General features: G+C 33.9%; 1 protein-coding gene across 1 annotated transcript; it reads right to left on the bottom strand.

Annotated features, from left to right (window-relative positions):
- Window positions 1-12,500: 12,500 nt before the first annotated feature.
- LOTGIDRAFT_154063 (hypothetical protein) lies at window positions 12,501-13,410 on the bottom strand (the record flags this gene model as incomplete). The annotated part of the gene is made up of 2 exons (XM_009061794.1): window positions 12,501-12,616; window positions 13,008-13,410. The coding sequence occupies 2 exons, from the start codon at window positions 13,408-13,410 to the stop codon at window positions 12,501-12,503; spliced, it is 519 nt and encodes a 172-aa protein (XP_009060042.1).
- Between the last annotated feature and the right edge of the window lie 1,219 nt (window positions 13,411-14,629).

Below are 14,629 nucleotides of genomic sequence, written 5' to 3'. Positions count from 1 at the left end.
TATAGGATAGTCCTAATTGGCCCCCCCCCCCCCCCCCCCCCCTCGTTAATTTCAAATCTCCTATCATGTTACAAGGTGAAAGAATTCACAAGGTGTAGTCAATGAGCAATTTTGTGGCCCCTCTTGGCCCCCCTCGTGCAGTGTTTCCTAGAAACACCACTGATACCACGACGATTGCCAGACTTTTTAAAAGTATAAGGAATCAGAAATCAAGCAATATGGATGTATTACGGCTATAGCAATTACGCCAGCTGTTCAAAGTATGGAAAGTACTTTACATTTTCTTCATTTTCCATGTAGATGTGTATATAATAAATGTTCCTAGAGAAAATAAAATTTGAATTGTTAAATTTAAAAACATCACAAGATAAAGGATATATCCACTTTGGAATGACATCCTCTTGTGGTTACAATATTGAAATAATATTGTAGTTATGCAATACAAACAAATTAGGTCTCCAAAAGTGAAGATGGCTGTTCTATTAACATTTATCATCATCTTTAGTTTGGTACAAACGTCATTGGAATTATCAGCTAGAAGACCTTCCAGAGATTATTATGATTATGTTGACACACCATCATTTTCAGATGTATTTGAAAGCTGTTATGAAATGTTTCGGAATGAAGTCCAAGAGATTATGACAGAACCCCATATGTGTAAGTACAATCAATTTCATCACGTTTTCTTAAAGATACTACTTTTAACATGCTGAAATCATTTCAAAATACAAAATTTACTTATTTTCGGTCAAAATAAAACTGTTGACGCCTGACGAAAGGCAATGGCGAAAATAAAACTGTTGATGTCAAGATGCTGACAGATATGGATAACAGTTGTACTGTTTGACGGTAACAATGGTTAAGACTTTACTTTGATTTCTTCTAGATAACATTGGACATGGGAACTCAAGGATGGTAGATGTTCTTTGTGCAATTTGTAGAAGGCGACGTTATAATTCATGTTTGGAGAGATATTGCACAGGACCAGACACAGAACCAGACACAGAACCAGACACAGAACCAAACACTCATCGTTTTACATTGTAGTCTAAAAATAATGATGAAGAGGTCTTGTCTGTTCATAAACTTAAAAAGTCAAAACAGAGATTCATTTGATGACCTTATTTTCATGAGTAAAGGTATATTCCATGTGAAATAAATCTCCAATGAAATCAAAATAACTGGTGATTATTTTTTCTAAATCTCTATGGAAGCCGACTATGGCCATTAATCTCGACTTCTCGCTTACAGGAAAAGGCTATGGTTAAAGGGGCGATTAAAAAATAGATCGACGAGGAAGGAAGTTTTCTCGTGGGAAGATGTCGAGAATAGTAATGGCCGCAGACGGCTTCCATAATAAAATCATCATAAATGGTTGACTCTCCCATAGCCTTTTGTAAGATGAAAGCCATGCAAACATTTAGAAAGCAACGATAGTCTGGTTCGTATGTGGATAGTCCGAAACATCTGACTCAATTCCAGCCCCTGATGGACAACCAGTCGACAATTTTCAAAATAGTTATCAGAGACTGTAATAGAGGCAGATGTTTCGGTCTAGTATGTCGACAATCTCACAAAGACTTCGAGGATTTCAACTGAATAGTATTTTTCGGCGATATAACTTTTTTTATTGAAAGATAACCTACACATACTGTACTGTGACACAAGGCGACCGTGTGTTTCTTCCTATCCAAATGACCAGGTTATTTTATGACCGGTTTTCTGGTTTGGCATTTGGTTCATCTGATATAGGTCAATCACTACAAAATTATTATAAAGTCAACTTCATAGAAAATTATAATACAATATGTTCAGGAAATTTTACATAAGTTATCTGTAAAGATGGTACCAACATGTAAAAGGGAAACCTAGTTAAAATCTAAATCGGAATAAAACCCCCGGACTAACTAACCGAGGAGTCCCATAACAAAGTAAGCTTCCGAGGGGATACTCGAGTGTTAACAATCCACACGAGTTATGGTTTCACATGGGACTTTGTTTCCATATTTAGCACGATGAAGACATATTGTTAATGATATAATATTTATATGACAAAACTAATATTTCACGTTGGACAAGAAAACAAATATTGTCAAAGTAATAATATCTCTATTTTAATCATCTTTATATATTACTTGTCATAATATGATACACAGATTATGTCCATCAATTTCACATTGATCTTAAAGTCTGTAACATTATGACGTTTACAAAACGACTATGATTTATTTAAAATACATGTATGAGAATTTGCAGATTTTTTAAAGTTTCTGATAATCATCACGAATTAAATGCCTCAATTATAAGAATTTGTGGACTTATGTTACATTGTTTCTGGACTGAAATTTCTGAGTACAAAATTCGATAACTACCAACTCTACTTGGCCAGCATCCTATTTTACTGTCAGCTGTCACCTAAGGTAAAATACTCCTATAAGTTTGAACGACTGCACTATTTGCCTTCAGGTGACCAGTTAAGAGAATCAGTGTCCAATGTATGTTCAAATCACAAACAAACAAGTCTTCAGATTTTCCGGAAGCTAGAAATGCCAGCACGGAAAAAAATCTGGAGTGAGGAGAGTCAATAATGTCTTTGGATTAAAAGTTTCAAAAAACTTCAAAGCCCTAGTTGCCCTTTTAAGCAAACTTATATTCATGATTGCTCGTCCAGTCGAGCGAACCGACTTTTAGTATTATACCATAAGGTGTCATCGACCTTTCATCTACGTGACAAATTGAAGGAATTTAAAAAAGCACTTAAAATATTATGTAATATTTCCACAATTATCATTAAAAAGTAATGTATATGTTAAGAATATAGTAAGAGAATGTTATTATTGATATGAGTTATATCAGCTCCAGACAGGCTCTGGTTCTTGTCTTCATGTGTATCATAGTTATCATTGAATTTCCTAAAATATTCACCTTTTTCATATCTGCATTATAACAGAACAATACATCGTTTGATGATTTATCTGAATACCACACAGCCAAATCTGTGTGCAGTCAACAGTCTGTTGAAAAGATGGTGTAACAATTTTTATATCATGTCTTCTTCTGGCATTGCACTGATTGTTTCCGATATCCAACCATAAAGATTCGTGTGGATAAAGAACATTGGTGCAAATCCTCCAAAGCAGTTGTTGACAGTTTGAAACATTACCCTGAAGATATGGTTGTTATTGTTTGACGTATCTGTCCTTAGAGATTCAAAATGACAAGATCATGATGACGAATAAGTTTTCTTAATCACCACGAGCTGGTATATTAAGATCGTAGGGGTGAAATTTTCGCGATCTGCTAGAGAAGATAAGTACGTCGACATAACGGGTCAATGCCATATCTTCAAGTCAAATCATTTGGACATTATTCAGGAATTATTATTATATAGTTTTAGTTGTGGCCAATTTACTTAACGGTATATTAATACTAGTGTTTCCTAGTGCCATGTTTTCTAGTAAACAAAATCAGGAGTATATTCAACATTCATCTTTCTTTAACAGATAGCTAGTGGACGCAAACACCTATATATAAGCTAAATAGTGACAATAGAACTTCTAAGCGTTTAAGATTTACATAGAAGTTCAGGATGAAAAATATATGTAAATAACGCTTTTGTTCTGTATACAACCAAGTATTACCAAAGTACAGAAGAATAAAAGCTTTGCACATTTTGGCGATTTATGTATTATGCACACAATATAGTTCTCTTCAGTTCAATATGAATAAATATCTTTGATCGACTATAGCCATTAATATAATGTTGCTTTAAATCATGATTTACAATTCGATAGAAATCGTAGAATAGTCGAGGCGATGTGATTATTTCAAATCTTATCACTATTTGAGGAGTAGTTAGTATTATAGTAACTAATAATTTTGTATATTTTTATTATTTCTGCATATTTGATCGAAGCTACGAAAAGAAACACACCATATGACGTTTATTAAATAGAGGGTTTGTGACATTCATATCATACTGACATATTCCAGATTTGAAAATCTACCGTTAAATAGATTATAGAATATGCACTAATATTATTCTTTCTTATTACAATAGCAATATAGGACAACTCAATTATGTTGTGAACAACAAAATAGAAGTTAAGCCCAAAGTTAATATTGAATTTCCATTTACTAGAATATGTGAGAAGAAGCTTAAAAAATGGTTTCGGTCATAATATTACTGATCATTGGTTTTACACCCTTGGAATTGGCCTCTCTGTGAACTTTCGTATCGGGTAAATGAATAACCTATCGACTTTGAATGGTATTAGAATTAAGAAAGTATATAGTCACATTCAGCTATATCATTGGACATTGACCTTTGGCATAGATTCAAAAAGTGATTAAGATTATGAATGACTGACCGTTGGGTTATAAATATGTTTATATATATTATCATTGAGAATTGCCACCCCATCATTAAGCTTAGAATATAGTAGCTATGTTATTATGAAATTTGTTCTTCGTTTTTCACCTTCCACCCGCCTTCTCAAAATAAACATGACACCACAAAATTTAAACAATAACAGTCCTTATGATGGCTACCACAGTATTTTTCTGGATTTTGAATTGTGATAACTCGTAAACAACTAGCGGTATTCACTAACAAATGATAATCTAGAAAATGGGTGTTGTTTTGTGTTTTTGTATTCAAAATCACACAAAGATACATTTTCCACCCCAATATTTGTCATCCTTATAAATATTTGTAAATGGTGTTTTCTTTTTGAGCCAAGGTTATCTCAACATCTTGAAGATTGAAGAGTTGTTGACTATTCATGAAAATGATAACAGAATCTGATCTACATAACCCAGTGCTAGAGCTGATGTATTAACCATTGCGTGAAAACAGAAAGTGAATAAATTTTTACTTTATACACCGTTGTTTGTTATTATCGAACAACTCAGGACATTCATTTTCAATCGTTAATTTAATTTTGAACACTAGTATTGGTAGATGGATTCATGCCCTTCCATTTGGTACAGGTGCAGCAACCTTTTTTTACCTATTCAATTGAGCTGCCAGATCCTGACCGTGACATCTGGTCTTGAGGAAGAGGCACTTCGAGAGACCATTCACGAAAATCTTTCCAAAGTGCATTAAAAACAATATTGCGCTTATGCAGGGTCAGCCATTTTGATTCTTTATAGACATTTTCTACACCTTTCCGCTAGATGGTGCAGAAAAGTAGAATGTAAAACTCCATTTATTCATTTCACTTTCCGCTAGATTTAGAACAATTACTTCCGTTTAAAGTGGGCAATGAAAGTACGACACTCAGTTCGTTTGTGTAAAAGGTCGTGTATCGTACCCAGTTCTATGGTTTACTGTTCCGGGACAAGGGGATATAAGAAGACTTTATTCCTATCATGGAAAGACTACTCCCATCAGAGCTTGTTACAATACATTTCTTGACAGTGATTCTTAAAGGCTGTCTTCCCATACAAGTTTTGTACCACGAAGTAACGATTAATAATCTTGTATATGGATTTGTTTTATCACTCGGGTAGACCCAAACCCATTTATTGATACAAGGCTTATACAATCCATATTTTATAGTTTTCTTCTCATGTACGTCGATTAAATCAGAAGATATCCTTTCAAGCTTGATCAAATCGACCCAAACAAGTTTCACAACTTGGACCAAACTTATGTTTAAGGTATCAGTCCGGTATCTTAAAAGCTTTTGCGATAGTGGCGTTATTAAACGGGTGCATTTAATGGAATTGCCATAAAATAAAGACTGGCTGAAATTTGGTATGAAATTACTTTTTCTGAATGTTGTCTTCCATATAAATATAAGTCAGAGTGCTTTAAAGTGGTAACTTTTTCATGTAAACAATATAACAAAAAATTGCAAAAACCACAGATGTTGAATGAAAATGTGCAACTCGACTCTATAAATTCCCAATACAGATGAAAGGTTTAGGAAACCCTTTTACAATCACTAAAAAATACCAAAGTAACTGTCAATCAGTATTAATTACCTTATTTCATTACCCTTCGAAGTTGATCTGCATAATAATCTTATATTCTTTTTTAAATAAAGGTTCAATATTCAAAAAGGCACAAATTAAAAAGATTTTTATTTCTATAAATTATGTATTTTCGCTTCATTATATGCAAAATCCTTTTTTCAAATATCAGATATAATCAAATCCATAGAATGTCACCCCATCTTGAAATGCATTTAGGTTATTTGGCCGTTCAAGACACCTAAAATTTCAATATAAAATGGCTTACCTTTATTGTCTATGTATTCTCGGGAAAATGGTTTAAGCACAAGATCGGAAACTTATTGAAGGATAAGACACAATACATATGTTTAAAGTATAAAGATTAGACCATGATCGTACACACATGTATCTTGTTGTGAGGATATACGGACCACTTAATACACCAGGCATAGTTTCATGAGTGAATGGAGAAGAACGCGTTTGTTGCTTTTATTTGGCTATTTATCAATATCACTGATGATGAATCGAGTAGTCTGGCCAGTGAACATGTTAATTTTCTTCTGTGATCGTGCTGTGCAGTGGTCAGCTTTCATTATCAACCACATTCTAGTTATAATGCACGTATTATAGTATACAGACCTATATGACCAGATATTTTTAAATCCTATCTCCTCAGGACAGTCCTACTATGCCTACTACCCGATATACTTGATTCGGAAGTGGTAATAAAATCCTGAAAAACGCAGACTTTGTAGTCTGGTTAGGAAGTATTTTGTAAAGCGAGAAAAGAGTTGTATATATAAATGGGTTCATATCCCTAGATGTATTTTGAGTTTTGGCATGGGCAAGCTTAATCTTTCAGAGTTTTTGACCTCTCATCACTACAATGTCACAATGCAATCTTTAAATTTGTGTATGTAAATACAGATAAATCAGATAGAACCAGATAGAACGCCTACTAACAGACAACAATATTATAAAACGCCCTTACGACAAGTTTATGAAGTTTTGTTGAGATAGGCTTTTTTTTATATTTACAGTATAATATGTAGGTTTACAGGAGTTACTCTACTTTTTTTCTAGTAATGAATTACAATGCTCTCATTTGATGAAGCTTTGTCCAGGGTGGTGTGACCAATGTGCAAACTCTTGTTCGATTTTCGAATGGATAAAACGTAGGTATATAAATATCTTGTATACAAAATTTTGCATTTTCGCTAATGCTTTTTCCATTTCCAGTTAACTGCCATGTGACCATAAACGCACACATCAAGTAGCGCGGAAACTTTCCATTCTTGTCCATAAGGATAAGACGTTTATCGTCATGGATAAAACAAATTTCTAAAAACCAGCCAAGTAAACAGGAATTAATTCGGTGAGCTTGCGCCTTTCTTAGTCTGCCAAAATAAATAATCTGATAAAGTCGTCCAAAACGAGACAGAATGACCCATAGTTGATGACTTCATGGGTCACACGGACAATAAAATCTAGAAGATAAACAGCTTACTATCATAAATTTACATTACTTAGCTTGGATAGGATAGATAAGACAACATGGGCCCCATGTTAAATTCAACGTATGCCAGAGGTGTTATTTCACTAAGGATTTTTTTTAGCTAAGCCAATCAGTAATAGTGTTCACAGCTCACTGTTTTATCTGCGTTTGAAAGGTAAAAAGACGAATTGTCTTTTCTTGAGACACTGCCATATATAGAAAGGACATCTATAGAAATACGGAAAGAAGTAACTTACGCCTGAAGACTATTTACATATATTCAAGTCTCATATCAACCCCCTCAAATAGTGCAACTGTTCCTTTAAAACATAATCGGAAATGTAGTACACGTATCATCATCGACTCCTATTTAATCCTTCAATTTTAATCACTCTTGCTATATTCAGATAGTTTTAGTTGCCTTGCACAGCGTGTTTATTAGAATCTAGTATAGAGTGACGTTAAGAAAGATTATCAGAAAAATAATGACCATCACACCTCATTTTTACGAGTCTTTTGATAGGCAGTAAAAAATACAGGTTCGGTCAGAATGAGTATATTTAACTGATTTACCATCAAGATATGTAAACAACATTAACATAAAATAGAAGTAGATGTTAAGATTTATAATTTTCTGCTCAATTAGAGGTTAAAATAGAGAGATGTTTATCTATAAACAATCAATTGATTTTCCTAACTATGTTTTAAGATAAGTAATATTTAATCTGGAATTCTAATTACCAATGATCTAATTTCTCGCCATGACGTCTGAAATCTTAGGTACAAGACTTGTCTGGAATAATTGACGTTGCTATAAAATTTCAGGATTTAACCTATACTTCAATTCATCGATTCCTTGAATCTTTGTCAGATGGTATTTCGAAATATTATATATTATGCATGTATATATATATATATATATATGTATATGTGTATTATCATTATATTGCAAGATTTCAGGCTTTTTCAACTTGTAAGAGTTAATCACAAAGACAAATGAGGCACTTGCTTTGTTTTTTAATCTTAAAATATGGTTGTTGATTCCTCATCCATTTTATTTTTGTTTAATTTAGACATCCATTTCGAGGAGGACTAATGTAGTAACATCATTGTGTTGTGTTATTTTTAGTTCCTTAAAAGGATTATTAAGGGGTTTAACTCCTTAAACTCCAAGTTTTTATGCTGCAAATTCAATGTGGTATAATGACAAGATTTCTACAGACAACCAAAGTTCAACCTTCAATACCAAAGTTTAGCCTTCATTGTAACCCTAGAAGTGGGATTGCCCTTTTTGATACGAGTATATTTTTTTCCTTGGACACACGAGATGCCTTTTAGTGAGGTCATTTTTTTTTTCAATCACAAGTACATGTTTTAAGATTGGCGATATTACACTGTAACAAAGCTGTAATCAAACTGGTATGCGAACTAAAAAGTTGCATCAAGAATCACTTAATTGACAAGTGGTGTATTTGTAATTTGAGGTAATTTGTTTATATACTGAGTAGAAGAGTTTTAAGGAATATATTACTATCTTGTCAATATTCCAAAACATCTATCACCTTTAATTGTATATCATGTTATAATGAGTTCTTGAGCTCAAGATTTGTTCTACTCGATATTGTCAGAAGAAGCGAATCGTGTCTGCATCATGTACCCGTATAATGAATATTAGTCTCTTCTGGTGTCCAATATCATTAATCCCACACAAGAACCATTTTCGCCTCTCAAGTGTTGTTTCAGTTTCCGAGTTTATATTGCTCTATAAGTCTGATTTTAACTAACTTAAATATTATATTTGGGAGCCGCGGTGGCTCAGTGAGTTAGACGTTTGCTCGCTAACCTGAAGGTCCAGGGTTCAATCCCGGCTTAGGTCGAGATAATACCTTCGGATTTTTCAACCCGGTTTCCCCCCGTCAGTGATGCAGGTGAGAGAGGCTGACATGGAAAAAGCGTCTAGTCGTTCGGATGGGACAATAAACCGAGGCCCCGTGTGCTACAGGCTGTACACGTCAAAGATCCCTCGACAGTTGGAAATCGAAAAAGAGCAGGCTAATGCCGCTTTCCTGGCAATATTTCCCTCATTGCACCCTGCATGGCGTTGCCAATCTTCATTAGCCCACATGGTGCAGAAAAGAAGGACGTAAAACTCCATTCATTTCATTTCATTTCAATATTATATTTTCCAATATAATTGGTTTTCAGAATATTTTTGAAATGTTGGAGGTCATAAGTAGCCTAACTTCCGACTCCTCAACCGTTCGTAACCACGTAGATCCTTGCGATTTCGGAAAATCAGAAGGTTCCGTTTAAAATTAATCTAGAATATGGAGCCTTCAAATTGTTGTTGTGTTCATAAGATAAAAATCGAACTTGTGTATTTACGAGTCGGTAAAAACTACTTGACAGTCTTTTCCTGTGAAATTTATTTTAGGAAATAAAAGTATCAAAGAATTGTTGTACTTTGACCACGAGGAAGTCTTCCTATTTCTTAAACATAATTATGAAACGTTTTGCTATTTTATCTGGATTATTGTTTATTGTTTCCTTTCAAAAATTCAATGCACAAGTATGTAATATTCATTTTATTAATGAGTAATAGAAAAAAAATACAAAGATAGTGTAACATTCGTATAATATCACGAAAACAGAGTCGAAATCCAATAACATCAATTCAAATCTGGAATATAAAAACCGATATAGAGTTTACTGCCATCCTAATGGTTCACTGTCATTTAGGCCCAGTGATTTAGGCTAACCTTCAATTAAGCACATATTCACTTTTGCACATATTTTTTGGCACACGAATATTCGGCAAAATGTCTTTAGGAACAGTGATTTTGGGCACATAGTCATTTAGGTACACCCTTTAATATTGGGCACAATGTCAATTAGAAAAATTTAACAATTGTGGAATGTCCCTCAGGCCAAAGAATAAAAAATGGTAAAAGGAAAAAGATCGATTACCCTCGCCACATGATGGAGGAATAAAGTCTGTGAAAAAACATAAATTGAACGCGTGTCTGGACTTAAATACTGCATTTAATGTAATATGAATATATAATAGTGATATCTCCATGGAATAAGTTGCATTAATATGTATTACAAAGGCTTTCTTTCTCTATCATGTGGTCAGGATGACCTCTCCATGGACCCTATATCAAAACAGGTCGATGATGTTACAAGCAAACATCGGTTTGAACTAATTTTCAGAAGTTTCTGTTTCTTGCAATTTTCATAGATTTTGCTAGCAACTCATAGAGCTTTATTTGAAAATTGGAATGATGCGATTGATGCTATTAGTGTCTACGATTCACTGAGAAAGATTAGATATCTCTTCATAATCCCTTCAAGTTAAACAAGGCAATAAGAAAAACATATCCAAATGTTTTATTGTTCGGGTGTCACATGAGCACAACCTCTGTATAGAACAAAAGACAAGGTGATTATGCTTCTTTTGGAAGGTTTCCGGTTGTTGTCTGTATATACGGGGTATAGGACCACGAATTCCACGCTGGTGATAACGAGTTTTAAAAGATCGTAAAATCCGTCGTATTTCGTAATCTCTCTGACGCTGTATGTATACATATGCCTAAAAGGGTCGATTTCAACACCTCCATATGATGAATGAAAAGGGTTAGAAAGACTTGAAATGTATCTTGGATATGAAACGCCGACCCGATAAATAATACTATCTTAAGTATTGAGTGCATATTTAGTTATTGACCGTCCTAAAGATTATGTGAAAATAAATCTATTAATACGAGTACACTTATTGTCTACATGCACCAAGTAGATATATCCGATTTATCAGTGTTGAAGATGGAACTTGATGTAAACGTCTAAAAACATTATAAGGCCAGTAAAACAAAAATCGTACGGTCAGACATTGACATTTAGTGTTGACCAATAAATGAGTTGATTCCAATGAGCGTCAGTATTATAGTAAACATATAGGGAACCATGTAAGTCAGCTGAACCCCTTTGTAAGTTATTCTAAGAAATTGGACCAAAAACATCAATATTCATACAGTTTGAAGAAATGGATAGTGCCAATTTGCTTTTGTGCATTTCCTCAAAAACTGTTCTATCTAACTTACCTATCTTATCAATATTCTTAAGCATTCCAAGTTTCGTAAAAATCCAATCAGAACTGTAGTCAAAAGCAAATGACATGTTACTTGACTGCGGGTTTCGCTATTCCACAATATTTTTTGTCTCGAGGCGAAACGACTCAATCCCCGACCTAGATAAGTGCAGGAAAGCGATTTTTATAATGTTCTCGATTTAAGACAAGCAATATTCAGTATCAGTCAGATAACGTAAATCCAGAGATGAAAAGCCTCCCAGATTGTTGCTGACAGTCGTTGGAATTCCAGTTGCTCTCAGATTCTGCCAGTCGAAAGGTCATTCTGATCCCTAATTAGCCCCTTCTCCTCGAAAAATGAATTACACCCTGACCTTAATTTCGCTAATAGGAGCGACAGATGCATTTGTTGGTAGAGGTATTCCTGTTGTAAATGTTAATTGATAAAGAAGATTATACGAAATATCTGTGACAATTTTACCAAAAGTTAGATTTCAGGGAATACTTATTTCAGGACTGGTGCCATGGCTATATATAGTATGTTATATAACATGCAGTGTATGTTTGTGTGTATGTCTTTTCAACTAAAATCATACTAATGACTAACTAATTTTCACATAATCAATAGACTTATCTATTGCTCTGTGATCTAGGCCAGTGCTTTCATTGAGACTCGTCTCAATACACCCTAACACCAAATGTACTTAATTATCGAATGTAATGTCATGCTATTCATGTTAAATGGGCGTAGAGTAAACTACTTGCCACCTTTTTCCTTTTTATTGATGAAATCTTCCTCTTTCTTAATCCAAAATATTATTGTGAGATTATTTGTATGATTATATGGTTATTTGTTTGATGAATAAGTCAATCATTAAAATTTTATGCACAAAAATATCTTGAATATTCATTTTATTTAAAGCGAGAGCTTAAATTATAGCAAAGCAGACAACATTAAGCTGCTCTTAAGTTTGAAGCACAATATCTCTCGATACAGTGTCTTATTGCTCGAACTGTACACACGAAACAAATTCTATCAAGTTGTAGAACTTTATCTAATCCAGCGATTACTGAAATAAAAAATAGTAAAGATATATATTGGAAACTTTTACTTGCCAAGAATATTGGAAGTTTCGACGCACCTTTACTCAGATCACCTATTCAATTGATATCTATGCTCATTTTAAGACACAAATTCGAATTTTTCCAGGTATCTCGTTAAATATATTCCAATGAGGCTTGGAAGTCTTATTGTCGCGTCCAATTTTCAAAGAGAACAAATTTAATAAACCATTAAAATAATCGCTTGGACTCTACAGCATGGTAATATGTGTAAAACTATAAAGACGTTTTGAAAGCACGCTAATCTGAAAAACCAAAAGATAAAACCGCTCAGTTGCGGCACCAGTGGGGGTACAAGGGGACATTTTGCAATTTTGTAAAATATCAAAATATACTTACGGTCCTGCACCTCACTCGAAATTAAATCTTCTGAACTGTTTAATTCCATATCATCTAAGGTTGCTTGTACACTATTTCCGTTATCGCGATCTTCAGTTGATTGCAACTGTTGTAGTTCATAATCTGGTTGCATCCATCTGTACTCATTTGGTGTTAATATATCCCTTAAAGGATCGGCTTGAAAATTACGATTTTCGGTAGATCGTAACAACTGTTGTAACTGAGAAGATAGTTGATTCCTTGCGAATCCGTCTAAAGCTGGTCGTGGAGGGAATAAATCCCTAAAATTGAAGTCGATAAGATCAAGTGATGATTGAAAAGGGTTGAAACGACTTAAAATGTATCTTGGATATGAAACGCCGACCAACCCGATAAATAATACTATCATAAGAATCGAATGCATATTTAGTTGTTGACCGTCCGCAAGATTATGTTAAAATTAATATATTAATAACACGTGTCTTGTTTTATGTAAGAATGTGCCAAGTAGATATATCCGATTTATTAGTGTTGACGATTGTACTTGATGTGAACCTTATTAAGAGATAAACTTTTAAAGCCATCCCGAAAAACTGAGATATTAACAGGTTTAATGTAACAATGAAACATATGGGAGGGACTGACGTGGAAAAGGGGGTTTAATGATCCGGATGGGACAAATCTACAGGATTTACACGCTGAAGGTCCCCTTGAGTGTGACATATTGAAAATGACGTTCATTTTTCTAAATTTGATAGTTACTTATTAAAAACAAAATAATTACTAGAGCCACACGTGGCACAGAGTGGGACTTTGCAAATGTAGCAAAATGCTAAAGACTCTGAAAAAATCAACCTTCTACGATAATTACATCACGCGCAAGAGCAGTCTAAAGTTGAGAAGAATTGTTTGTAAGATTGTTATAACGGAAGTAGACAGCCCTCACAAATGAAAGTATCAGAAGATAGCCAAGGTCAATGACATTTGACATTGAAAGGGAGACGGTCAACAAAGGTCAAGGTTACGAGATACAAGTCATCCAAATTTTTAATTATATAGGGCTATAAAACCGGAAGTTGAGATAGGACAGCAAATATAAAAGTATAAATAGATAGCCAATGTGAATGACCTTTGATCCTACAAAAATCAGGGTCAAAAAAGGTCAAGGTCAAAAATTGAAAATTTTGAATTTTCAAAAGCTGTTCCTTTTTTTGAACTATAAAGCTGAAACAATCGAACTTCCAAGACAACGTGGCTCAACGAATGAAGTAATTGTATGCAAAGTTCCATTTTGAACAAATGTAAACGTTGCGAGTTATGTCCCTTGCCAAAATTGTCAATAATGAGTAATTTAACCCGGATGTGCTACGCCCACCTTAATTTCTTTTGCATAGGTTAATTGATATTCTGAATGTTATGTTGTGTTCCAAATTTAAAGCTTCTACATCATACAGGTCAAAAGATATAGGTCAACAAGAGTCAATAAAGGTCAAAATAGAAAATTGAAAATATAGAAATTTCAAAACCCGTTCCTTTTTTGGAACTATAAAGCTGAAACAATTGACCTATTGACACAAACTGGCCAAAATCATGAAGTAATTGTGTGCAAAGTTCCTTTTTGAACAAATGTATCCTATGCGAGT

The sequence above is a fragment of the Lottia gigantea genome (genome assembly GCF_000327385.1).
Source record: "Lottia gigantea unplaced genomic scaffold LOTGIsca_5, whole genome shotgun sequence".
Taxonomy (NCBI): domain Eukaryota; kingdom Metazoa; phylum Mollusca; class Gastropoda; family Lottiidae; genus Lottia; species Lottia gigantea.
The sequence above is the reverse complement of the archived record's forward strand: the minus strand, read 5'-3'. Positions and strand labels throughout refer to the sequence as shown.